At 33.7% G+C, this 24,064-nt stretch overlaps 1 protein-coding gene across 1 annotated transcript; it reads left to right on the top strand.

Annotated features, from left to right (window-relative positions):
• Positions 1 to 1,873: 1,873 nt before the first annotated feature.
• Positions 1,874 to 20,846, top strand: LOC100178259 (clathrin heavy chain 1-like). Its single transcript, XM_002130243.4, has 33 exons — positions 1,874 to 3,022; positions 3,289 to 3,496; positions 3,814 to 3,963; positions 4,620 to 4,692; positions 4,871 to 5,030; positions 5,339 to 5,503; positions 6,759 to 6,932; positions 7,432 to 7,629; positions 8,427 to 8,534; positions 8,841 to 9,029; positions 9,268 to 9,450; positions 9,786 to 9,923; positions 10,158 to 10,379; positions 10,793 to 10,916; positions 11,236 to 11,381; positions 11,642 to 11,785; positions 12,294 to 12,436; positions 12,647 to 12,881; positions 13,239 to 13,361; positions 13,501 to 13,646; positions 13,960 to 14,143; positions 14,598 to 14,790; positions 15,128 to 15,285; positions 15,520 to 15,684; positions 15,993 to 16,100; positions 16,495 to 16,662; positions 17,179 to 17,328; positions 17,560 to 17,751; positions 18,239 to 18,346; positions 18,612 to 18,725; positions 19,337 to 19,558; positions 19,665 to 19,740; positions 20,028 to 20,846. The coding sequence occupies exons 1-33, from the start codon at positions 2,981 to 2,983 to the stop codon at positions 20,177 to 20,179; spliced, it is 5,061 nt and encodes a 1,686-aa protein (XP_002130279.1). The 5' UTR covers positions 1,874 to 2,980; the 3' UTR covers positions 20,180 to 20,846.
• Positions 20,847 to 24,064: the final 3,218 nt, after the last annotated feature.

Here is a 24,064-nt window from a genome sequence, read left to right as displayed (position 1 = left end):
TTTGTTTACTTCAAAACATTTGTTTACTCCAGAATATTTGGGAATAGTGACGAGAGACGGAGGAAATAGGCACAGGGGGAAATAGCCGGGGGGATATAGCCTAGAACCCTGATCTATATAGCCACTAACGTGCGTAAAAAGTGTCGATATTAACCAATATGATAAAATTTAAATTTTTCCTTTTTTTATGTATTTACAAATAGTGTACCATGATGAATGAATGAATGAATGAATGAATGAATGAATGAATGAATGAATGAATGAATGAATGAATGAATGAATGAATGAATGAATGAATGAATGAATGAATGAATGAATGAATGAAATTTATTTCGTCTCTTCGGTCACGATAACTAAGAACAAGAGAGTTGATAAAAGCGAAAAGACAGGTAGTAACGGTAAAACAACAGTTGTTAAAACACGCTTATTGATAAAAAAGAAAGAGATATTGTTTTGAATAAAAGGTGTGACCGTTACACCCTAAATACGATACAATGTAAACAATTTGTTAAGAACATTTAATTAAACATATTAAGGTTCTAATTGGAAGAAAAGTGTGCGTAAGGACACAACCCGTACAATGGGGGGAGTCAGCCTTAAAGGAAATTGATCCAAAGATTGGAGCATGATGGAAAAACATAACCCCCGAAAATGAATTCCACCAAAGTTAGCAGTAAACAGTTTCGAGTGCGCACTTATGTAAGATTTAGAACGAGTGCATTACACTAATACACATCACAGTTTAAAAGAACTTAGAATAAAAAAAAGGAAGAGAATAGTGGGCAGCAAGTTTAATGTCGGGTTAGTTGCGAGTTGTTGCTTGAATCATGACCATGACCATATTTATAATTTTTAGACTAAATTTTCAGAATCGAAACCGCATAATTAGCGATTAATTAACGATTACTTTACTGTTTGATCAAATGCGCCAAATTCATTTAAAGAGATGCAAATGCACCTTAAACTTTAGTTAAATGATTGTACCCCATTAAGTATTTTGTACTAAGCATAGTTTTATAAACCATATTGCATATGATCGCCTAATTAGCGAGTAATTAACGATTAAATTTCTGTTTGTTTAAGCGCTAATTCGTATTTAAAATGTAATTTTACATTGATTAATCGCGGCTGTATTCGATACAATACTTTTAACTAAGCCTATAGCCTTATAAACCATAGTGTATAAAATCGCCCAATTAATGAGTAATTAATGATTGTAACGCTTGCGAGTAAACTCCCATGCATCGGGAAGTCGCTGGTAACGCAGTAATCGGTAACTTTTGGCTTTGTTTACGTTAGTATGCAATAATAAATAAAAAGTATATATATAGTATCAGTCTCACATACTTCTTATTAAAAGAAAACAAATCCAAAATAATTGTTACGGCAGCCGAGGATCGAACCCGGGACATGACGTTAGTAAAGCGCGCGCTATAACCGTTAGGCCAATAATCTAGTAATCAGCACTGTCGAGACAGCGGTTGTCTGGGAGTTTGGGAGGGCACGTGTTGGTGAGATGACGAATCCTTCGATTCACGCCTGAATCAAACTATTGTCATTTAAGTGGGGACGCATTAAAAGTTTTTGATCGAGCTTAGTCGACCGTTGTAGTAAAAGGACATTTAGGACACATTTAACAATGGTTATTGTGCAACTTTTTTTATCCCGCTTCCCACGGCCCAACAAATCAATTAAGCATTGTTAATACATATATTAATGTTAAAATACATATACAATATCAATCTTATTCCATGTACTCCCTTTCCTTAGCACCATAACAGGTTACCACAATATTTCACGCTTGACCTAGCATTTAAATCACATGACAGGGCGGCTTCGGGTCTTGCTTTCTACGGCCATTGTGACGTCAGCAAGCTACGTATTTTACCGGCGAGGTTCTTGGGATTGGCGATAATTTGAGGAACTTAACTTCCTTAGTTTTCTCACCTTAAACGTGAGAATATTCGTTAGTTCAGGGTATTTATTTAAAGATTACCGGTTGATAATATTAATGACCTGGGCTATATTTTAGTTTTCATGGTAAAACTCGCATGTTTTAGATGTTTACACTGTGTAACACATGATGGTATCTAGTATGTCTGTACCAAGGTTTAGTTTTATAAACCCCAGGATTGTCAACTTCACCATAAATTAATGTTATTGTTAGTTATAGTAGGTTTCTCCCGGTTTTAGTTTCATTTTTTTGGTTAAATTGTTTATGATACACACACTTTTCTTCCAATTAGAACTTTAATATGTTTAATTAAATGATATTTATTTAATTTTGAAATTGTATCGTCTGTAGGGTGTAACGGTCACGCCTTTTATCCAAAACATTATTTCTTTTTTTTATCAACAAGCGTGTTTTAACAACTGTTGTTTTACCGTTACTACCGTCTTTTCGCTTTTTATCAACTCTCTTGTTCTTCGTTATCGTGACCGAAGAGACGAAATAAATTTCATTCATTCATTCATACTGTGCAAATTGTAATGCCATGAATAATCTGTCTGTAAATAATTTAATTGTCAATGATGATATTTGAAAATCGAACTCTATCTAGCCAGCAGTATAAGGAGACAATGATTTTGGATTGCGACTAACTGCTAGCATGATTTTTTAATAAACTGTATATATATATACAATTTGTTCTGTATGTGCAAATTACATCTGATTTTGAAACAGTAGATTTAGCTTGCCTGCTAATGCGCTACCTTAACATGTCGATTTGTTTCTATCATTTGAGAAATACCTGCCTTACACTTCAAAGTTAATATAAGAGTTTGTCATCGATTTAAGTCACGAACTACATGTTATGATAACCTTGTTTTACCTATTGCTCTTCTTATTTATAGGCGTAAGAGCTAAACCAGCCCTTGCATAGATACATTAATAAGTTGTGTCACTGTTCTGACTTCTGTCACTCAGTGTGTGTGCGAGTAAACATATAAAGTTCCATCGATTTTGATCTAAACATCAATCATGGCTCAAAATCTCCCTATTAAATTTCAAGAACATCTTCAGGTAACAGCTTGTTACATCAATAAATCTCCAGATTGAATGTTAAATTTTTGCAACAAGGAATGGTATATTTTTCTTTTGTGTATATTTATTAGGGCTTTATAGGGAAATTAACTTAATACATGCTTTTTTGTCTTCTTATTTAACTTTGCACAGCTAAAAATGTTATGAGAAAAAGGAAGGTTATGTACAATATATAGCCTATTATATTTATGCTAAAAAAACTTTTGTTAAAGTAGACATATAATTTAGATTTTTTAAATTTTCAGCTTCAAAATGTTGGCATCAACGCAGCAAATATCGGGTTCTCCACTCTTACAATGGAATCAGATAAATTTATTTGTGTGCGAGAAAAAGTGGCTGATCAGGCTCAGGTTGTCATTATTGATCTTGCTGACTCAGCAAATCCGATTCGAAGACCTATTTCTGCTGAGTCAGCAATCATGAACCCTGCAAGCAAAGTAATTGCCTTGAAGGGTATGTGTTGTGTTTGTTTATAGGTCCAATTTTATATTCTAGCAGTAAATATATATATATATAATAAATATATATATAAAAAAAAATTATTTGCCCTACTGAAATATCCTAAAAATCTGGTCAGCTGAAATTCAAAAGAAAATATGTGCGAACTTGCTTAAAATCAATAAATAACAGAGATAGGTCAATATCATTGATTTGAATATCAATCTACATTTATATTTTAACTGAAAATGAACTGACTATCAACTGACCATATACAGAAAAAGCATGTACTGTACAATGTCATCCACCCATTTAACATTTGAATTTTATAGCGGGTCGCACACTTCAGATTTTTAACATGGAAATGAAATCAAAACTTAAAGCTCACACCATGACAGAAGATGTGGTGTTTTGGAAGTGGATATCAACCAACATGGTTGGTTTGGTCACTGAAACCTCTGTATATCACTGGAGCATGGAAGGTAATCATATCAACATCTGTGTGCAGTTTTATGTATTGGTACAATATTTTAATCTTAAATATTATCTTTTGTTTTATATAGGCCTAATAAGTTTTCTTAGATTTGTTTCATGATAAAGGTAATCTAAACTAAATATTAAAACTTAAGGACACAAATTATTTTTTATAAAAATATACAGTCAACCCCACTTAATCGGACCACATTTGGACCAAGCCAAACTTGTCCGAATATGCACGCACTCCACGCAGCACCCTGAAGACATTTCTTTTTAGACAGTAGACACTGATAAAGAATAAAAAAATGTTCTCTTTTGCTCAATAAATAGTGCAAATGTCTGCGTCTGATTGATAAAAAAGCACATTAAAGAAACTCTTTTTTGTCAATATGTAGTCCGTTTAAGTGAGGTAGATTGCACGAAAAATGGGTTTAGATTCGGACCAGCAAAAAGCGATTTGATTGAGCAGGGTGTGCTCTTCACTTTATGTATAATATATGTATATAATACCCAAATTAACTTTATTCAAGGAAACAATAAACATACTGTCAACATATTATTCATTAAAACTGTTTTATATTTTCTTAACAAAAAAGGTTGCTATTTCTTGCGAATAATATAACAACTTTCTTAAAGATCTCAAATCACTTTTACTTTCCAGGAGATTCCCAACAACCGGTAAAAATGTTTGACAAACATCCAAGTCTTGCCAAATGCCAGATCATTAACTACAGGTAAATAAATATTGTTTCAATCTTTTAAAATAAAGTATTAAAGTTTCAGTTAAAACAATAAAAAATGTGTTATTAACGAACCTAGAAAATCTGAGTTTGGTTAGACTGCAGTTTAAGTGTATTTATTTATATACTCAGATTCTTAGATTTATATGTTTATTATATGTATTATTTTTAGGACGGACGCTAAACAAAAGTGGTTGCTACTGATTGGGATTTCCGCACAAGCCAATCGAGTGGTGGGTGCAATGCAACTCTACTCAGTTGAACGCAGAGTCAGTCAGCCAATTGAAGGACATGCTGCATCTTTTGCTCAAATTAAACTTGAAGGAAATAAGGTAACACATTTCTTAAATCACTCAAATCACCTGATAAATGGGATGTTTGTAATCTTGTCCCAACAGATTCTTTTTAATTATTTATTTTAAACTTCTTCACATAAAACACGTCACACAATACAGTAACATATTTGTAGGAGATTTATTTATGAACTTGATTTGACATTTCTAAACCCTAACCTCTGGTTTACATCATCCAAACCCAACCCTAATCACTGACCTTAAACCCTTAGCTTGTTTATTTTCTTGGTTTTGAAATGATGGCTGACACACACCAATAAACCACACCACTATCATTCATGTTACAGGAAGAATCGACCCTCTTCTGTTTTGCTGTAAGAGGACCACAAGGAGGCAAACTTCATATCATCGAGGTTGGATCCCCAGCTGCAGGCAACCAACCATTCACCAAGAAAGCTGTCGACGTTTTTTTTCCACCGGAGGCCGCTAATGATTTCCCTGTTGCAATGCAGGTAAGAAACAAAATTTTATAATAAATATATATTGATTTTGTGGATTTGTTTAAAGATTTTGTAATTTATTTTAAATAGTCTATATTGTGAAAACAACTTTTGGTGATTTTGTTATATTTCTGTGGTTTCTTATATTTCTGATATAAATGAGATTTTTGGTCTCCAGTAAGTAGCAAATACAAAAGTTGATCCAATGATGCTGGTACTTGCATTAACATACAGTTCTAGTAATTTCTTTCCAGCCACATAAGCGTATTTCCTGTTTGCTGGTACCACTGTACAGCACAATGTGTTAGATTGATTGCCTATCATGCTTTACTCAAATTAGTTGAAACAATACGCACAATGGTAAGAGTGCTACATACTTTAATTAGTATTCACTTTTTTAATTATAATTAATGTACATTGTTAGTTTTTTTTTTTACCCTGACTTGTAAAGGGTGTTTAACATAGAAAGAAAGGTATATATATTTGCTGGAAATTTTGTTTGACATTTACATTGCAAGCAGCAGAAACAGTTTAATAAGCTAATGTATGATTGGTATAATGTGTTAATGAAAAAAACAAACAGTTACAAGTATAGGCTAATAGTAATACATATATTATGTTAGTGTTGTTGTAACCTTAACCTTATATGTTGAATTAATTTGGTATAATGATGTAATGCTAATGTTTCCACTGGGAACTAGTTCCAAACACCCAATCGGGTTTAGTCGTCCTTGAAGTAATTAGGAAAAACGTTTGATTAGTTCAACATTCATTGTAGTTGTGTTTGTGTTCCTTGGGGATGAAGGTTTTAAGTAAAGGAAGTCGTATTGATTTCTATTTACTTGAACAGGCATTTGAAATATAAAATGCATTGTAAAAATACATAACTCTAATTTGTGTGTGTAACATTGGCATAGTCCTTAGACCGTAGTGTTTTGCAATTGTGCTGTAGTGGGGATACCGATACACGTAAACATAATTTATTTTAGATGTTTCATAACGCAGAAGTTGAACTGTCTTGCTGAACGTCTGAAAAACTTGTATTATTGTGAAATATCTTATGAGTGTCGCCATATTGCTTGTGACTTCATTTATATCACTATGTTTTACATTTAAATAACACACAGTATTGGTCTTCACTGTTATTCTAGTTGTTATGTGAAGCATTGACAATTATTAACCAACTTGGCACTGCGCAATACTTTAATTTCTCTGTTACAATCTGAATTCATGCAATAAAGCTGATTGTTACTTTTTATTTTATAAGGTTTCTCCAAACCAGAATGTGGTGTTTGTGGTGACTAAATACGGATACATTCATATGTATGATCTTGAAACTGCTGTATGCATCTTTATGAACCGAATCAGTGCCGATACCATCTTCGTCACTGCTCCTCATGAAGCTACTGGAGGACTTATTGGAGTCAACAGAAAGGGACAGGTGATTGACATTTTTATCTCTTTACTTATAGGTGTAAACATTTTTTGATATGGACCCAAAAATATCAATAAGCAGCAAAACAAGTAACTGCACAAAACCTCTTAATTCATCTTTAACACACAATAGGTTATGCTGCACAGTTAGAATTGTCAATTCGTAAATTGTGTTATGTTAATACTCAAAATTCTGAGCTTCACTTTTATTGCACGCAGTAGTGTGGGCTTGTAGCAATCTTGGCCCACATACGGAAAAACAACTAAAATATATACAGAAATGATATAGAGCAGTGTCTGCAGTGATTACAAACCCTTTCCGGTTGACCACCCTTTTATGTCATTATTCTTGTGCAATTTGCTCCTTGTTGTTATTAGTGCCCGGTACTCTGACCAAGCTTGACTATAAAGCACGGGGGTTCGGCGAACGAGAGCTTTTTTTGGCACATCCCTAATGTTTCTATATATGTACATTTTATATTGGTGTCACACCTGTCTCTATGCAGGTTCTATCAGTTTCTGTAGATGAGGAAAATGTGGTGCCGTACATAACCAACACTTTACAAAACCCTGACTTAGCTCTTCGTTTTGCTGTTCGTAACAATCTTGGTGGTGCAGATGAACTCTTCTCTAGAAAATTCAACACATTATTTGCCCAAGGCAACTACACTGAGGCGGCCAAAGTTGCTGCAAATGCTCCAAAAGTAAGTTTAACGTCTGACTTGTGGTTGATACACAAGGCTGTTCAATTTTGCATTTCGAATGTTGCATGTTTACAAAACAAACACACACAGTTGAACAAAAATAGGACGCAGAAATATGGGTTGGGTTAATGGGATGGTTATATTTAAATTTGGCAGGAGTGAAAAAACTTTAATAAGTTTTAAAATCTACCTATTGTTGTACTTATGGAAATGTGTTACATAAGCACTAAGACATGCGGTAATACAACACAGACTAATTTTTATTCAATAAGACTTTAACGTTTGTAGTTGAGTCAGTTTGAAACGAAAGTTTGCATGTACCTAACATTACTTGTTGCTGGCCTCAGCATTACATCATAACTTGTTATGAACTTTGTAGTTTATCCTGCATACACCTGACACATTCATTGCTCGAGTAGGCTATTGTGTTTTTATTAGCTCAGTTAATTATTCACTATATTTGTTGAGAGTTCTGTGCCACTCTTTTTGACTTGTATGTTAGCATACCATTTCATGATATGCCAACATCTAATTTACCAATACATGCATTAGGGTTTACAAATTATATACATGCATTAGGGTTTACAAAACATTTACAAATTATGTGGCCCACCTGGAAGGTCTTTACTCTTTACATCACATTTTAGAAATCTCTTTACTTGCAAAATATTTAAGTTAATGAAGGATTGTCCCTATTTCCTCTGCTTTATGGCCATAGCATTACAAAGTGACCAATATAAGGAAAAAAGTATTCTTTAAAACTCGTACAATATTTAAATAACCATTTCTTCATCCAGGGTATCCTGAGGACTTCCCAAACCATCCAGAAGTTTCTCTCCGTGCCTGCCCAACCAGGCCAAAACTCTCCACCATTGTTGCAATACTTTGGCATTCTATTGGACCAGGTAAACTAGCCATACTTACTAACTTGTTTACTGATTTATTGTTCAAAGCACCAAATGCATAAAACCGTTATCACTTTTTAAATATTTAACCTACCTATCATTACTGCTACTTCTGGTATTACAATTCAAACATCCAATCTTCTGGTCAACTTGTAATAAAATGTAAATTGTTAGTTTGCAAAATAAATTTGTTAAAAGCTATGATAATTCTGGCTTTATAGGTTTGGTAAATGTCAATTGCTTAAAACATAAATTATTAAATCGTTTTCTACCTTAAAAACAAATGATATTTTGTTTAAAAAACAGGGCAAACTGAACAAATTTGAGTCACTGGAGTTATGTAGACCGGTGCTTCAACAAGGCAGGAAACATCTGATGGAGAAATGGTTGAAGGATGAGAAACTTGAATGTTCTGAAGAGCTTGGAGATCTCGTGAAACCTGTTGATTCAACTCTTGCCCTGTCTATCTACCTCAGGGCAACTATTCCTAATAAGGTAAATAGTTTGGGCTACTAGATTACAAACACAAATAGCGACTTAATTAGTAATTAATTTTTGAAAAGCTTGGTATTGACTAATTTAAAATTAGATACAAATTTAATTCAGACTTCCAAGAGTTTAACTCCAATAGTGCTTAAATATTTATTACTAGCCCCAAAAGGTAATTTGGAACACCTTTTATTATCATAAGAAGCATTTTATGTCCTGTTTAACACCAGTTTACTTTCCACAGGTGATCATGTGTTTTGCGGAGACGGGGCAATTCCAGAAGATTGTGATGTATGCAAAGAAGGTCGGTTACACTCCCGATTATGTCTTCCTCCTCCGTAATGTGATGCGGGTTAATCCGGAGACGGGAAAACAGTTTGCGATGATGTTGGTACAAGATGATGAGCCACTCGCGGATGTTGCTCAGGTTTGTTTGAAATTAAAAAAAAACAAACTTTTTTTTCTTATTATATGTGTTGGTGCTATTGTTGGCCTGTTCAGCATTGGACAATACATAAAGGGTAAATTTTGCAATTAAACGATCAACAATAGCTTATCCAAATCAAATGACGTGCCAAAAAAACACAAACACATATGAAAAATTACCAACAAAGTTACTGCATATGTCCCACAATACACCACATGTTATTACCATGAGTTAGCATTTCATGGGAAAATATTCAAGTGATCATCATACTCTCATATTGATCTATTTTTGGTACACAAGAATAAAATAATGTTGATGATGAAATATATTCACAGATTGTGGATGTTTTCATGGAACAAAACCTCATCCAACAATGCACTGCGTTCCTCCTTGATGCATTGAAGAATAATAGACCAGCAGAAGGAGCTCTGCAGACACGTCTGCTTGAGATGAACCTCATGCACGCCCCACAGGTTCGACAGTCGAAAACTCTGGATATGTTTTAGATAAAAGGATTCTATAAAAAAATGGAGAGATTGATTTAGAAACTTATATAAAAAAATTGAAGACCATACTTTTTAAGTTTCCCTGTCAAAATTTTGTCAATTTTATAAAATTATTTAACATGTTATATGTCTGGAACAATATTTTATTAAACGATCTGTCACGAAAATTGTTAAACTGGTTTTCTTACACTACACATACAGGTTGCGGATGCCATTCTTGGCAACCAGATGTTCACCCATTACGATCGTGCCCATGTTGCGCAACTATGTGAGAAAGCCGGTCTGTTGCAACGAGCGCTTGAACATTTTGTGGACCTCTATGATATTAAACGTGCCATCATCCACACACATCTGCTTAACCCTGAATGGTTGGTCAACTACTTCGGCAGCTTGTCAGTTGAAGATTCCTTGGAATGCTTGAAGGTTGTTTTTGCTTATTTTAAATGTTGAAAGGTTTAGTTAAATATTAACAATGTGAAAAGTTAATAGATAAGAATAATTACACAAGAGAAGCAGCATTGGTTTCCTCACTCAATGTCAAAACAATGACCTTTTAAATGACAATTTAAGCCCAACATTTAAAGTAAAAACTCCACAACCCAAAGCTGAAAGATTCTAATTTTACAGTTTGAATATCAATACAGACAAAATACACAAACTTATGTTTAAGGATAATTAAGCCGAATGTTGCATCTTTAATTTGCATGTAACAGCATATGCAGCAACAAAATTATGATGGTACTTATATTTGATAAACCTAAAGGGTCACCACACAGAAATTCTAGGCATACACTTACATCTGAGTCTATTTAACAATGTTATATCTTTCTTCACAGGCAATGTTGACAGCTAACATTCGACAGAATCTACAGATTTGTGTTCAAGTGGCAACAAAATACCATGAGCAACTTACAACTGAAAAGCTGATTGAGGTTTTTGAATCCTTTAAAAGCTTCGAAGGTGAGTTATGAAGACATAATGAAATGATAAGCTAAACTATTTTATCTGGTCATCTATTAGTTTTTTTGTTTAAGTCTGTTCTGTTTTGTGGTTAAAAAGTTTAAAAACAACTTAATGTTATAATATATATGCTAATGTCCAGTTTTCCCCAAAAAGTTTTTGATATGCAGTTGTTAGGTTTTATATTAAAATATTCAGAATTTTCAAAAGCATTGTTATGTGTTAACATTTTATTACCGTTAACAAAGTTAATTGTACATGGCGATGGTTTTTCATTAGAACTCTGCATTTTTGTTAATATGCTGCTATTTTTTCCTAGGTTTATTTTACTTCCTTGGATCGATTGTGAACTTCAGTCAAGATCCTGATGTTCACTTCAAATACATACAAGCAGCTTGTAAGACAGGTCAGATCAAGGAAGTCGAGAGGATTTGTCGTGAAAGCAACTGCTATGATGCGGATAAGGTGTGTGTGATAGTGTGGCAATATCCTAGTTTAAATGCACAGTGCTTTTATGTGCAAAAATAAATCAGTTTTGAGTGCTTGCCTTGCATATTATTGTGCTAAAAAATAAGGTAACCAAGTGAATTTATTCAATCTGCCATATTTACTACATGTCTATACTGTTTACCTTGTCATATTTTATTCTATCCTTGAATAATGACTGTGTTGTATTAAGATGACAAAATAACAAATATTTAAAATTTTTATTTCATTTTCTCCAGGTGAAAAACTTCTTAAAAGAAGCCAAGTTGACGGATCAACTTCCATTGATCATCGTGTGCGATCGATTTGACTTTGTTCACGATCTCGTCCTCTATTTGTATCGCAACAACATACCAAAGTATATTGAGATCTATGTGCAGAAGGTTAGATCTAGTTTAAGAATTTTGAAAAAAAAGTCTTTGTTGTTATAATAATAATAAAATGTTGCAATAAGGGTAGACCTATTATAGTAAGCTTGAAAAGTTGAAACAGTATTTTTCAGAACAAAAGACAGAACCCTTTATATGCTGTATTGTATAAATGTAGATTAAGTAGTTTTCCGTTATTGTGCTGAAATTTATAAAAAATCACTTTTTTTTAACCAACCTTCTTGTATAAAACCCCAAAACATCTACAAAAAGTTATTTCATAACTGTTGGAGGCTACCATTCAATAGAATGTGTTATGTGTATTTACAAAAGACTTTTGAATGTATTAAAAATTGAATGTATTAAATATTTTTGTATATGATTATTAAAATAAACAATTTCATACTTTTAATGCTAAATGTGATGGAAAAAAACGTTGCATAGTGGTTGTTTCCCAGTAATACATTAACATGTAATTTGTTCAAGATTTTTTTTAAGATCATCTTTTCCTCTTAATCTTCAGGTGAATCCTTCTCGTCTCCCAGTTGTTGTCGGAGGATTGTTGGATGTTGATTGTCAGGAGGACACCATCAAGAACCTGATCATGGTCGTCAGAGGACAATTCTCTACAGATGAGCTTGTGGAAGAAGTTGAGAAGAGAAACAGGTGATCTATTTACTTCTATTATTTACTTTTGTAGGTTTCAAATCTGTTGTCATTTTTATAGTTGCAAAGTAATGTACTCGTATAATATTTTTAACATTTTCCTAATTTAAATTTGATGTTTGCAATTATTTTCAATTTTCCCTATTACTTACATCCAAAAATTTTTTAATTTTTATTCCCAAATGTTACCGACAAAAATTCTAATTTCAGGCTAAAACTTCTTCTTCCATGGTTGGAGTCGCGTGTGCATGAAGGATCCGAGGAACCAGCTACCCACAATGCACTTGCTAAGATCTACATCGATTCAAACAATAACCCCGAGCGATTCTTGCGTGAGAATCCATTCTATGATAGTCGAGTGGTTGGTAAATACTGCGAGAAGCGAGATCCACATATGGCTTGCGTTTGCTACGAACGTGGCCAGTGTGATGATGAACTTATCAGGGTAAGATTTCGATTTCTTTGCAAATTTTAAAAACAAACTTATGTTATGTTACTACTTATTTATAATCTATTATCTAACCTAATTCGTTTTATAGTTTTATGCATTTCAATTAGGGAAAATGTTAAATTTTTCTATTGTTTGCACCGTGCATGGTGTGCAATCAGACATCCATGTTTTAACTCTTTGAAGGTTCTAATATGGGAAAATGAACTCAATAATTTCTGACGGTTGTTTTTGTATTCCTAATGTGGCTGAATTGTTTATTTTCATTAAAAAAAACACAGTATACTGTTAGCAAAGACATATTTGTGACCAGTGTTCTAATTGTGTTTCATCTAACCATTGTTTGTATTCCAGCTTTGCAATGAAAACTCCTTGTTCAAATCTGAAGCTCGATATTTGGTGAGAAGAAAGGACGTTGAGTTGTGGGGAAAAGTTTTGGAAGATACAAACCAATACAGGAGGCAACTTATTGATCAGGTAAATCAATGTTCTTTATTATTTAATGCCTGTTTATATCTTAATCTAATTTAAATTAAATCTTAAATCTTATGAGTTTTTTTGAAAGTTGCCAAACTGGCCTAAGATTCGGGGAAACTTTATTTTCAATATTCTACAGGTGGTACAGACAGCACTTGGTGAAGCACAAGACCCAGATGAAATCTCGGTTGCCGTGAAAGCTTTCATGGCAGCGGATCTTCCAAATGAACTCATTGAGTTGTTGGAGAAGATCGTGTTGGATAATTCAATGTTTTCCGATCACAGGTATCAGTTTTGTATTATCAACATTACAGTCACCATTTATTTTTGGTTGTAAAGCAATTAAAAGACATTATGCAACAAATGTATTGTTGCACACAATATATGTCAGCTTAAGCACCTCATGCTTACCATGTATGCAACTTTGTGACTGTCTCTTTATGAAAAGCATTGATTGTAAAATATATAAAATATTCATATGATATGCCACATATACAACCTGTGCGGTTTATGAAGTGTTACATTTATTGTTCAATTCAAAGCAGGCAATAATAATGCTTCTTTGTTTAATAATATGATGTTTTATCTTTGTGTTTAGGAACCTCCAGAACCTCTTGATTCTCACTGCGATCAAAGCTGACAGCTCTCGTGTGATGGATTACATCACTCAACTTGATAATTATGATGCTCCAGATATCGCAAATATTTGCATCGAAAACGAACTCTTCGAGGAAGCATTCGCGATATTTAACAAGTTTGACGTCAACACTTCTGCAATCTCTGTGAGTTGATATTGTTAATTATGGAAGTGATTCTTGTTTATACAGTGTAGTTAAAATATGGTTTTCAAAAATCTGCATTACTGTCAAGCAGAAAACTTTTCCAAATATTTTAAAACAAATCCATGATACCCCATATAAAATACTACAAGTCATGTTTATGAAGATTAGTAACTTAATTTTTTAAACAGTGACGCAAATATAAAACCTGAAGGAGCATTTAAAATAAAACATTTGTTTCTAAACTTTTTCCAGTTTTGTTACAAAAAAAAATTCTTACAAAACCAATTTACAATTATTCAATAAAACAGGTAATACTTTTAAAATAACCGTTAAAGTGTTTAGTGAACCACCACCACTACTAAGTAACCCAACAAACTGTAATGCAGACTCTAGTGACACCTTGTGTTCCAGGGTTTAGAGACAAGTAAAATATTTATCATTGATTAATTTTCAGGTTTTGATCGAGCATGTGAAAAACCTCGACCGTGCGTATGAGTTTGCGGAACGTTGCAACGAGCCCACCGTGTGGTCACAACTGGCACGAGCTCAGTTGAACTCGGGAATGATAAAGGAAGCGATTGATTCTTACATCAAAGCTGATGATCCAAGCTCTTACATGGAGGTGGTGGAAGCTTCAAATAAATCCGGTAATTTTTGTAAAATATTAAAATGTTTTTATATCATTTTGTCAGCTTGTAATTTGCTTGTTGTTCAATCTCATTTTTTATGGGATATTTCATGGTTATACAGTACTTGATAATATGTATGTATGCTTAAACAATATTAAAGACAGAGATAAAGGGCTTCTTCTTTTTAAAGAAGCCCTTTATCAACTGGACTACTTTAAAAGTATTCCTATTACTATATTTTAATATTTTCTTGTCCAAACCATATAATCCAAGACAGGTAATGTTGTGTGAGAAACTTAGTTTTACATTCAGAAAATATATATATTTTTACTATTCTGTGTTTTTATATTTGCAGAGAATTGGGAGGATTTGGTTCGTTACTTGCAGATGGCTCGTAAGAAGGCACGAGAATCTTATGTTGAGACTGAACTTGTTTTCGCTTTCGCTAAAACCAATAGACTCGCAGATCTTGAAGAGTTTATTAGTGGCCCAAACAATGCCAACATACAACAGGTGACGTGTGTTTTTTCTGTTTAAATAAAACAAAAAGCTATTTAAGCAATTTCAATGAATAGCTGTTGAATGTAAGCGACTCTTACCTAACATGCATTTCATAGTTTTAACCAAAATCATATGCCATTATATATGTAATTATTACCGTTTATGTCAATTTTAAATTTAGTTTTTAAACTAAATCACTTCAGAATTTTTTTGAAGTCTGTAAACTTAATGTATCGCTTTCTTCAGGTTGGAGACAGATGTTACGATCAAAAGATGTACGAGGCAGCCAAGGTTCTCTTCAACAACATCTCCAACTTTGCTCGGCTCGCATCCACGGTCGTCCACCTCGGTGAATATCAAACTGCTGTTGATTCCGCACGTAAAGCCAACTCCACACGAACATGGAAGGAGGTAAATGTTTTAATATTTTTATTATATAATTCCAAAACAACCATTTTTTATGGAAAATTTATTTTTTGTTGCTAAACCTCGGCACGAAAACTAAATTTTGTAGAATAGCTTTGTTAGAATATATTTTGCATGACAACAACTTAGTAAAAACACTTAGGTAGTAAAAAATAATATAACTTTAAAATAGGTGTTTAGCTATGAAGCTATCATTCTATGCTTCTACATAAATTCAACATTTTTTTCCACAAAGCAAAGATGATATATATAAAGTGGTCAAGCATAAACATCATCCTAAAATTTATTTTCAGGTTTGCTTTGCTTGTGTTGATGGTGAAGAGTTTCGTCTCGCACAAATATGTGGCCTTCACATTGTTGTTCATGCTGATGAATTGGAAGAACTTATTAATTACTACCAGGTATTAGGAATATTTTGTTAGTTGTTAGAACAACGGCAGTGTATTTGTATGAATGGATCCAAGTTTTTGTGAACCTTTTAGTCCTTTTTACTATATGAATTTTATAAAATTTTTGATGTTTATATCAGATCCATTTGTCCACCTCCATTAATTTTTACTTCACTTCGTTTATTATTCTTTTGCAACTTATATTTAAATAACACTGTATATCTAGTATTGTGCCACTTAGTTTACTCTTATTTTGTTTGTTTTTAGCAAATCTAAATAAATTACTAATTTTGAAACAATAGGTTTCGACTACTATTTCATATTTTCAACATTGCTTTTAATTTTTTATTAATGACTTCCATCTTGTCTTTCATTTCATTAAAATGATCACTTTTGTCTTCAATAGGACCGCGGATACTTTGAAGAGTTGATCACGATGTTGGAGGCTGCTCTTGGACTTGAGCGTGCTCACATGGGGATGTTCACGGAACTTGCCATCCTTTACTCCAAGTATAAACCAGGGAAGATGAGAGAACATCTGGAACTTTTCTGGTCAAGAGTCAACATCCCCAAGGTAAATGAGGACATTGATAGATATTAAATTGTATTCATATTAAAACCAACTATAGTGAAGTTTTACCACATAGCAGAAGAAATATTGGTTTCAATAAAGTCAGTGTCATTTTCTATGCTAAAACCATTGTTTTGTTATATTGAAAAATATAATTTGTCAAAAAACTATTAATTTCCACCATAATTTTAGGTCTAAATTATAAGATATAATAACATCAGTGTTTGGCTGAAGTTTGAAAGTAGTTAAGTAACCAAACATGTGTGTTTCGTTAAAAGCTGACAAATTAGTTGATATAAATGCATTGGTTTAAAGTTCATGGGGATATTGTTGAGGTAAAGCATCTCTCACGTTTAAATTTATGAGGTTTAATATATTTGCAATTTTTTGGTGCTTTTATGTTTCTGATTAATATATATAATATTTTTTTCAATTAAACCAGGTATATTTCTGGAGTTTCTTGCAAATTAATTTTATAATTATGTCTTACCAAGTAAAAACAACTGATATTAAACCCAGGTTCTTCGAGCTGCAGAACAAGCACACTTGTGGGCAGAGTTGGTGTTCCTGTATGACAAATATGAGGAATATGATAACGCCATTGTTACCATGATGGCTCATCCCACCGATGCATGGAAAGAAGGACAATATAAAGATATTATAACCAAGGTAATAAACTTTATTAAACAATGTATCTTGGCACTCCGTTGAGTGATAAAACTGCTTCAAGTTTGTCTCGAAATTTTAACTTAATAAACAATAATGTTTTAGTAAAAAGTTGTAGCATGTAGTATGCAAAATATAACTTTTAAAAAGCTGAAAACATATCCAGGCGATAAATAATTCTAATTAAGTTTATTTATTAAATATATTTAATCCAAATCATCTTTTTTTACTCAGGTTGCCAACATTGAGCTCTACTACAAATCCCTGCAGTTTTATCTGGACTACAAACCCATGCTTATAAACGACTTACTCAACGTATTGTCACCACGTATGGACCACACAAGAGCTGTTGCTTTCTTCAGGAAAGTTCAACATTTGCCACTCGTCAAACCATATCTGCGTACCGTGCAGACACACAACAACAAGGTGCTGTTAACATATTTAAATAAAATCCTTTTAAAGACAAGATAAAAAAAGTTTTGCAACTTCTGACCTGCTAATTCGAAAATTTATCATCATATTGTTCTAGGCAATGCTACTTGTTTTGTTGCATTTTTTCCTAACTTTTTGTGTCGATTTTGGTAGAACAGTCTTACCAAATACATGGGAAAATTGCTTATACCTTGGAAACCACACAGTGTAACTGCCATAGCAGTTTTTCTATTTAAAGTTTATTTGCAGAATATAATTTTATTATATTTATACAAAAGATTACCTATATAAAGCAGCTCTTCGGAAAAAAATTAAATCAGGTTTTTACTAAGTTACTATTTTGATAAATGTGATACAGAAAAAACAAAATGGCCAGGAGAGCTGTAATAATAGATTTATATTTTGCTGGCAGCATCAGCTTATGTTGAACAATACATAAATTTAGACAACATTGTTATAATAATAAACTTAACATTAACAGGCGATAAATGAGGCATTGAATGATCTTCTTATTGAAGAAGAGGATTACTCTGGTCTTCGCAACTCCATTGATGCGTATGATAACTTTGACACCATTGCTCTTGCACAAGTATGATAAATCTTATTTCAAAGTTTTATCATTGTCAATATTCTTTATTTCATTATGATTTTATAAAACAGATTTTTTTAAATTAAAATAAAACTTTGTTACAAAATATGTTTCTGTAGACTGAGCCAGTTACAAAAATGCGAATAGAATTTTATTTTCCCCGGATGGATCAGCAAACTTTAGCAGCCCAATGCAAATAAGTTTGCCAAAAGTGTTTTAAATCGTTTTAGTTCTGTTTTAAAATTTATTCTTAATTCCTTTGCAGCGTTTAGAGAAACACGAGTTGATTGAGTTCCGTCGTATTGCAGCATACTTATACAAAGGAAACAACAGATGGAAGCAATCTGTTGAGTTGTGCAAAAAAGATCTGCTCTACAAGGTAACACCTACATGGACGCTTGTAATGTTTTGCCTTTTTAACAAATGGTTTTCAACCTACTGTATTAGCTTACGAACCAGTAAAATTTCAAAACAAATTTTCCGGACCAGTAGTGGACCTTTAAAAATCGAAATGTAATTATGAAAAAAGACTCAAAACGAAAACTTCAATTTAATGAGAAACTTGGCTGCTGTCTTTTTGATATTTTTTTTCTATTTTAGAAAACATACATCGTATAACAAAACAAGGACTTGTGTATTTTGTTAAGCATAGTTTTGTTTCTATTAGAAAACTAACTTGATAATAATTAAACATAAATGGTTCATTTGTGTGCTAGGTGTACTGACCTTGCCTATTTTCTTCCAACTAAATGTAAATATGTTTTTAATCAAAACATAGGCATGTTTTAACAACTGTTGTTTTGTCACTATACCCGGTCTTTTAGTTTTAGTTTAACTTTAAAACAATTATAAATCTTCACTACTGTAATCAAAGAAACAGAAAAAGTTATTATTATTATTTGACAAGTGCACACAATGCGCACTTACAGATTAAGAAAATTACTTAACCAAGAAACATTCATTTTTAATCAGACATTTACTTTTCATTAGGATGCAATGACATATGCAGGGGAATCCCGGGACACAGAGTTGGCAGAGGAATTGTTGGAGTGGTTCCTTGAAAGACAGAGATACGAATGTTTCTCTGCTGGACTTTATTCCTGTTATGACTTGCTTCGACCTGATGTTGTATTGGAACAAGCATGGAGACATGGAATCAGTGATTATGCAATGCCATATCTTATTCAAGTCATGAGAGAGTACACAATAAGGGTATGTATATATTAATATACAGCTTTTAATTTAAACATTTCAGGTTTGAATCGGCCAATTTATATTAAATTTTGATTAAAATTTATTATAATTTTTGCATTTGCAGATTGACAAACTTGAAACATCGGAAAATGTGAGAAAACAAGAAGAAGAACAAACAGAAAATAAGCCGATCGTATACGGTGCGTGATAGTTGTTTATCATTTGTAAAGAATCCGAGTTTATAATTTTTTTGCTCCAAGTTATATTTTTAAATGCCTGTAAAGTCTTGAGGTGTATAAAGTCACTATATGGTATAACTCTTGGAATACAACTTCCCCAGTGTATAGGATTTAACAATTAATGTGCATATTAATTATCATATCACATTAATGTGAATATATGTGAAATGGAGAAACTTAAAACTTAACTTTACAAAACATATGTTGAAAAACGTATTGGTTTTTATGCTATTTATTTTTGATTTTAGATAACCCCACCCTAATGATCACCGCTGGACCCTCCTATCCACAACCTGGCTATGCTGCTCCTCAGATGCCAGGGATGCCTGGAGGAATGCCTCCTGCTGGTATGCAGGGACCTCCTGGCATGATGGGTGGTGGCTATAACTTCGGGATGTAAGAAATCTATTCAAATATATTATATTATTTCCATATATTTTTGACATACAACGTCACCCTACCATGCAAGGTGAAAAAAAAACGAAGAAAATTCACTTTTTGGAAAAATGGAAAACGTGGCCAAACAGTTATCCGCCATATTTAAATCATCATATCTTCTTTCCATTGTAATTATACCTTGTATCTGCGTGTCGTGATCACACTACTTATATTATATGCGTTTACCGTAGTAACTAATAGATATTCATGCTTATGTGTTATTGGTGGTCTCCCACAGAATCAACCAAAACGAATTTTTAATGTAATTCAGTAGTGATTGATTATGAACTAAACAGCACACGTGATGCTCCTGAATGCGCACCAAAGTGCTATATAGTTCGTGCTATTTCAAAATTAAAAAAAAACGTAAGCAAAATAGATGTTAAGATTGCGACAGAATTATTTTGTTTAACAACTGCTCGCTTGGTATCTGTTTAGTATTTAGTATCGGTGTCCCTATTAAAATTATCGGCTAACTAATGAATAGCTTCAATTTTCCTTATCCAGTAGTCGGTTGATTTCTTACACAGGTCGTAACTTAGATTACAACTGCTTAAGTAATTCATTCTGATCTCCTGTCGTAAAAAAGTAAATTATTACTGTATAATACACCATCACCCAAACAACAACTGTCTCGTATTTATGGATTGAGCAACTGTTATGTAAGAAGCTTGCCGATTCTCGCACTACAGTCAACTTGAGGAAATCGGTAGTCCGACATTTAATAGGCGGGTCTCACATTTGGTCCGTGTGCCATTCGCCGTGCGTATTAAATAGGACAATATGTTATGAAAATCGCAACACATTTTATGCAATTTGTCGTTTTAAAGCCAGCAAGAATGCGAGCCGAATATCATAGTTGTCGATGTAAGCAGCAATCTTCAATACGTTTTAAAATATAAAAATTTTGTCTTTTAAGTGTAAGGGCGCAAGTGATTTAGCTGTTTATTTATTTATTTACTACTAATTCTTCACACACGACGACGTAATCCGCTAAAGCGTCGAAATCAGTGTTGATGTAAATTTGTTTTGTTTCGTAGAAAATAAAGACAATGGTCCTACGGGCAAGTAAGCTATTTGATTTCGAGCAGGTACAGCATGAGTGTAATCTTCCATTGCGCGACCGCTTTTGTTCCACTTGTTAAAGTATGGCCCAGTGTCACCCACCACCGAATAAAAAAATAATTTCGTACACCAACTCGCCACATGTTATTACTTGGGTATTACAGACGTGGTGATATTAAACGTGTAAACATTTCCGCACCCTTTGTCTTTAGTAGAAGAAGTTGGTTCAATTCAGGAACTCTGAAATGTTTCCGCAGATAAATTGGCAGGAAATATTGGCTTTGGTTTCCTCCATTAAGTTTGCAATCTGTGATCGAAGGGTTGTTTTGCAAAGTCACATTAGTTAATATTCATTATTCTTATTGTTTGAATGCTGCATGGCATTTGAAACCACCATCACTCAATTTGTATTGGTATAAACGCACCATAGTCTATATAACTAAACAATGTTCCGGCGTTACTGAGGCAACTATGCTGATACGTTTAGCTTGAGTGGTTGATGTTGGTTGTCCTCACTAGGTGTTGCTCGGGAGTTCTTTTTTGATTTACTACGGCGTGCGTCGCGGGTCTCCTGACGAAGTAGGTGAAACGCAACCCTCGTATCTGAGTATATCTTTATTGTTGATTTGTATTTGACCATAGTATACTGAAGTGACTTCAGTATATATGATTTGACGGTATATATAGATTGCAGCAGGTGACATGACTATACTTATTCAATGTACCCTGTATGCCTTATTCATATAAAATATAAACAATATGGGTAATTTGTACAAGTAAAAACGTAGATAAAAAATTGCAATATCTCAAAAAGGCGTCAAAATGCACTTACTCTGTGTAACCATAAACCTGCATCGCTGCATGCTATAAGGCTATATAAGCTGTAGCGATTATATGCTTACAGTTTCACACCAATACAGATGGGTCAGCTTGTAAGTCAACCAGAACGAAGTGTAGAGAATATGTCTTTAACTCTTTAGTAGGCATTGGAAATATGAGACAACAAATTTTACTTTCCATTACTAGAGTATGCGCGTATGAATTTCGGTATAAAATGTTTAATTACCAGAAGAAAAAATATTATCTTCAGACAAAAAAGTGTTACTGTGCTGTCTTCGCCAGTGTTTTTTAAACGCGATATGACTTGTTCTTTAAAAGCTATTGGACCGTACGTTGCAAACCAGTCATAATATTAATTTGTCATCAGGATGGTTCCTTGATTTTCATTAAAAGGAAGTAATGTTTTCGCATGACGGCACATTTTCCGTGATGTCACTTTTTCCAAGACATCACATTTTTTGTGACGTCACACTTACCCGTAACGTCATACTTTATCGTGACCTCACACACTTTTCGTGGTCCCTTTAACGTATTAGGATTTAAAGAATGGCTGGACGGTTCTTTATTACAACATAATAAAGGTCACTCGCGACATAAATTTACGTCACAATCGCTATTTCCGTTACGTCACAATTAGTCCTAAATGACATCTCGACATTATTGTTACGTCATAGTTAGGTCATCTCTCGTCCATCTATACACTCGCTCTAATGACACAATGCAGTTTGTTCTATGCGTGCGTTTTGCGATTTTTTTCATCTTGCCCTATGCGCGTTTAGATTGAATAAGTATAGTCATGTCACCTGCTGCAATCTATATACCGTCAAATACAAATCAACAATAAAGATATACTCAGGTAGTTTCGAGTCATGTTCAAAACAAACTTGAGGCTAGATATTCCAAAATTTGAATTAAACCCTTCGAGACTGAGGGTTGCGTTCCGCCTATACTTTGTCAGGAGACCAGCACGCCGTAGTAAATCGAAAAAGAACTCCCGAGCAACACCTAGTGAGGACAACCAACATCAACCACTCAAGCTAAACGTATCAGCATAATTGCTTCAGTAACGCCTGAACATTGTTTAGTTTTATAGACCAGTGCTCTTCAACCGGTGCGCACGGTGCGCACCAAAATATGCCAGGGGTGCACCAGTGAAAAGGGGTATACAAAGGTGCATTACAAACAAAAAAATTTTTTTAGCCGCTTTTCTACAGTTTTTTCCTCAGTTTTTGGTGCTATCTTTGCGAAACTGGTCTTCTCTTTAACCGCAAACCACCTGTTTCTAATAATTTTGATAAGCGGTGCTTTTGGACTAAGCATGAACTTATTCTCGCACGCATTTCTCCTTGATGACGTCATTACTTTTACAATAAAGCAATCAGGGGTGCATAAGTTCGTCGCAACAACTTTAGGACTTCACCAACCCAAAAAAGGTTGAAGAGCACTGATATAGACTATATGTTTTTTTATACCAATACAAATTGAGTGATGGTGGTTTCAAATGCTATGCAGCATTCAAACAATAAGAATAATGAATATTAACTAATGTGACTTTGCAAAACAACCCTTCGATCACAGACTGCAAACTCAATAGAGGAAACCAAAGCCAATATTTCCTGCCAATTTATCTGCGAAAACATTTCCACGTCTGTAATAACCAAGTAATAAGATGTGGCGAGTTAGTGTACGAAATTATCTTTTGATAGGTGGTCGGAGACACTGTTCGTATTTAAAACCAAACCGGGCAATATTTTAACCAGTGGAAGCAAAGTGGTCGCGTAATGTAAGATTACTAGTCCGGCGCCGTGGTATAGTGGTTAGCGCGCCTACCTGTAACCCAGAGGTAATGGGTTCAAGGCTCGACGCTGCTACCATTGTTGGCGTATGTGTCCTTGGGCAGGACACTTAACGGCAATTGCTCCAACCAGTGGTCACTAATGGG

The sequence above is a fragment of the Ciona intestinalis genome, chromosome 12 (assembly GCF_000224145.3).
Source record: "Ciona intestinalis chromosome 12, KH, whole genome shotgun sequence".
NCBI lineage: Eukaryota > Metazoa > Chordata > Ascidiacea > Phlebobranchia > Cionidae > Ciona > Ciona intestinalis.
This window is presented reverse-complemented; position numbering and strand designations above follow the sequence as displayed.

Excerpts from the sequence above, each read along its gene's own strand:
- LOC100178259 (XM_002130243.4), top strand. The coding sequence starts at position 2,981 with ATGGCTCAAAATCTCCCTATTAAATTTCAAGAACATCTTCAG. Across the intron at positions 9,924-10,157 it reads ACCTCATGCACGCCCCACAG|GTTGCGGATGCCATTCTTGG; the intron begins GTTCGACAGTCG and ends CTACACATACAG. Across the intron at positions 19,559-19,664 it reads TGAGAGAGTACACAATAAGG|ATTGACAAACTTGAAACATC; the intron begins GTATGTATATAT and ends TTGCATTTGCAG.